Here is a 2,853-nt window from a genome sequence, read left to right as displayed (position 1 = left end):
CACAATGTCACGGCTGCGAGCTCGTGTCGCGATATGGAGCTCGCCGATGTCTCCCGTGTCGTCATCACCCCTTGGTGGTTTAGTGTCGCCTAAGCTTAGTGCTGATGGCCCGGGCTGGTCATCGCCTAAGTCACTATAGCCGTGGGAGCTAGTGGAATCTTCCTGTGCTCGTTGTCTGACTCGAGTTGCCATTTGCACTTCTCGAGGATGCACCGTTGTTTCACTAAGAACACAAACGAGTCACTCACAAAGAAGGGCTCACAAAACTTAAGTTCAATCACAAGTGTCCGCAGATTCGATCGTGCGCAATAACGAATGTTGGATATAACCCACTGGTGGTCAGTCGGTGGACACTAGATCTGAAAGTAAGCTGTGAGCCTGGAAGATCACGGCGGAATAAAGATACAGGGATTCGTTGTGAATCAGTAGCTCCTCCCTTGTGCGAGTCTTTATTACCAGTATATATACCCTAGTGGAGAGTATCACTACTGAAGGACGGAAGTCTTTCAGGGTCGTTTATGAACACTGATCTGAAGGCGGGAGTCCTTCAGATCAGGGCCGTCCGGTTACAGAAGATTACCAAGGCTATCCGTAATCATACTGAGAATGTTACAGCTATTCTACAGAAGACTGTAGGTCATCTGTATTTCAACAGCCTTGCCATTTGCGAGCCTCTCCGCGGCAGCTCTTACTTCTTGTGCCGACGTTTTCGGGATTTGAGTCGCGTCGATCCGGTATTCGATTTTTTCTAGGGGTTCCCCCTTCGGGAATATATTCCTGTATTGCTCTGTCCATCTTTTCCCTGGGGATCTTAAGCCTTCTCTTGCTGAGCTTCTCGCGTATCATCTTGTACGGCATTCCCCATACGTCCTTCTTGACCGAATCACATAGCTCCTCCCACTTCTGCCGCTTGCTTTTGAGAATTTCGCTATGATAGCTATCTCGAGCGGCCTTGTAGGCTATCCTGAGAATTTCGACTCTGTCCGGGTTCTGTTGCGCTCTTTTCCGCGAGCGGACGTAAAGTCGTCTTGCGCGATGACATCGCTTCCTGGCTTCGCCTATGTCTTTCGTCCACCAGTACACCATTTTCCTTCCTCTGATCCGGTTTGAGATATGAGGGTTCGAAGCGTTGCAGGCATCGACGAGTAGATCTGATACAAATTTCGCGTCCGTGGTCGTACTTTCCTCCCAGGCCGCCCGGCATACAGCGTCGAGTTTCGATGTGAATCCCGGTCGGCTCATGTCTTTCGCTCGCCATCTTCTCTGGGGGAGCTCGTGTACTTCTGATGTAAGCTTCTGTGTGGTGAAGCTTATCTCTATCGCATTGTGGTCACTAATCATTTCCGTTAATTCTTTAACGCTCCAGTGCTCAACGAGATCCGGTCTGTTCGTCAGGCTGATGTCTATGAAGGACTGGAGCGCTCCTCTCGAGAAAGTGGGAGTTTTCCCATCATTCAGTATGAACAGGTTATTCATTGCTAATTCTTCGAGCTCATGTCCTCTCCGGGAGGTTCTGCGGCTTCCCCAAGCGCTTGAGACCGCATTGAAGTCCCCGGCGATTATCCATGTTTGCCCGTTCCGATCTTTCAGTAGGTCTTGTATGATCCCGAGGTAATCGACAAATTCTTCATCGCTCCTATTAGGCGAAAAATAGCAGCTTGCGATATTTGGACCGCCTTCGAGTTCTATGTGCGTGAGTCCCTGTCTTGAGCCTGAGTTCCGGATTCTGAGTTGCGCTCCCGCTCCGGTAATCCATATGGCCGAGTCCCCCCGATCCGTCCGCTATCCATCCGTCATCTCTTTTGCTATGGCCCTCGGATATTCTCTTGTTCACTTCACTGAGTATACAGATGTCTATCCGATTCTCTAAAACAAGATTTTCCAGAACGGCGGGAGCCGCCCGGGTCCTATTGAGGGTTTACTTGAATTATCTTGATCATCTTTCTACTTGTTGTTTTGGCTTCTCTTACTGTGGACGAGCTTCCATCCTCCATCTGTCTCTTTGGTGGGCATTATTTCGCTTTCGCCCTTCCCGAGTGCTACGTTACGTTGCGTAGGGGCTTGTCCGCTCGTCTTGGACTGCGTCAAGTCGCCGTCTCCGTTTCGCTGGGGTTCGTTTTCTTCGGTGCGCATCGGCTCTTCCTCCGGGGTTCGCTCTGGTGATATTTCTTCGGTTCGCGCGGATCTTTTGATGTCTCTCTGCTTCAGTTGATCCTTGAGCATCTCCTTGTACGCGGGGCATTTCGAGGAGTACTTCGAGTGCCCTGGTGCCTCGCAGTTTCCGCAAATTACATGTGTTTCTCCGCAGTCCTTGGAGAGGTGTCCTTCCTTTCCACATTTGTAGCAAGTCTTGGGCTTGGTTTCCTTTTCTTTGCACTCGTGTGCCCGATGGCCGATGCCTTGGCATTTGTAGCATATCGCTACTGTCAGCCATTCGCGGATTCTGCAGGTTTCCCACCCGATTTTGATGCGTCCTAGCTTCAGGAGTCTCTCTGCGTTCGATTTGGCCACCCTAACCAGAGCTGATCGTTCATTTCTATCGTTCGTCCTTATTTTCTCCACCTTCAGGAAAGCGTCCGTTTTGAGGCCGGTTTTCCGTATGGCCTCTTCGATCTCCTCTCCGCTTGTGACTAGATCCAAGTTATGGATAGCGAGGGTTGCAGTCACGGTGGCTGGCCCTCTTGTTTGAGTCTTCATTTTCATTTGTTCTTCGATGTATTGAGCTAGCCTCGCTTGTCCTCCTGGCTTCCTTTCCCTCACATGGAGCTTCATTCCCTGTTCTGTTTGTCTAACTCCTTGGATGTCGACACCGAGGCTTTTTTCGTCCACCTCGTTTTTGAGTTTAGTCAAGAC

At 50.3% G+C, this 2,853-nt stretch overlaps 1 protein-coding gene across 1 annotated transcript; it reads right to left on the bottom strand.

The window, feature by feature from the left end:
* Positions 1-648: 648 nt before the first annotated feature.
* LOC100902587 (uncharacterized) lies at positions 649-1,476 on the bottom strand. Its single transcript, XM_003742194.1, has one exon. It carries the CDS (start codon positions 1,474-1,476, stop codon positions 649-651), a length of 828 nt encoding a protein of 275 aa, XP_003742242.1.
* Between the last annotated feature and the right edge of the window lie 1,377 nt (positions 1,477-2,853).

Source organism: Galendromus occidentalis, unplaced genomic scaffold (assembly GCF_000255335.2).
Source record: "Galendromus occidentalis unplaced genomic scaffold, Mocc_1.1 scf7180000077341, whole genome shotgun sequence".
In the NCBI taxonomy this organism is placed as follows: domain Eukaryota; kingdom Metazoa; phylum Arthropoda; class Arachnida; order Mesostigmata; family Phytoseiidae; genus Galendromus; species Galendromus occidentalis.
The sequence above is the reverse complement of the archived record's forward strand: the minus strand, read 5'-3'. Positions and strand labels throughout refer to the sequence as shown.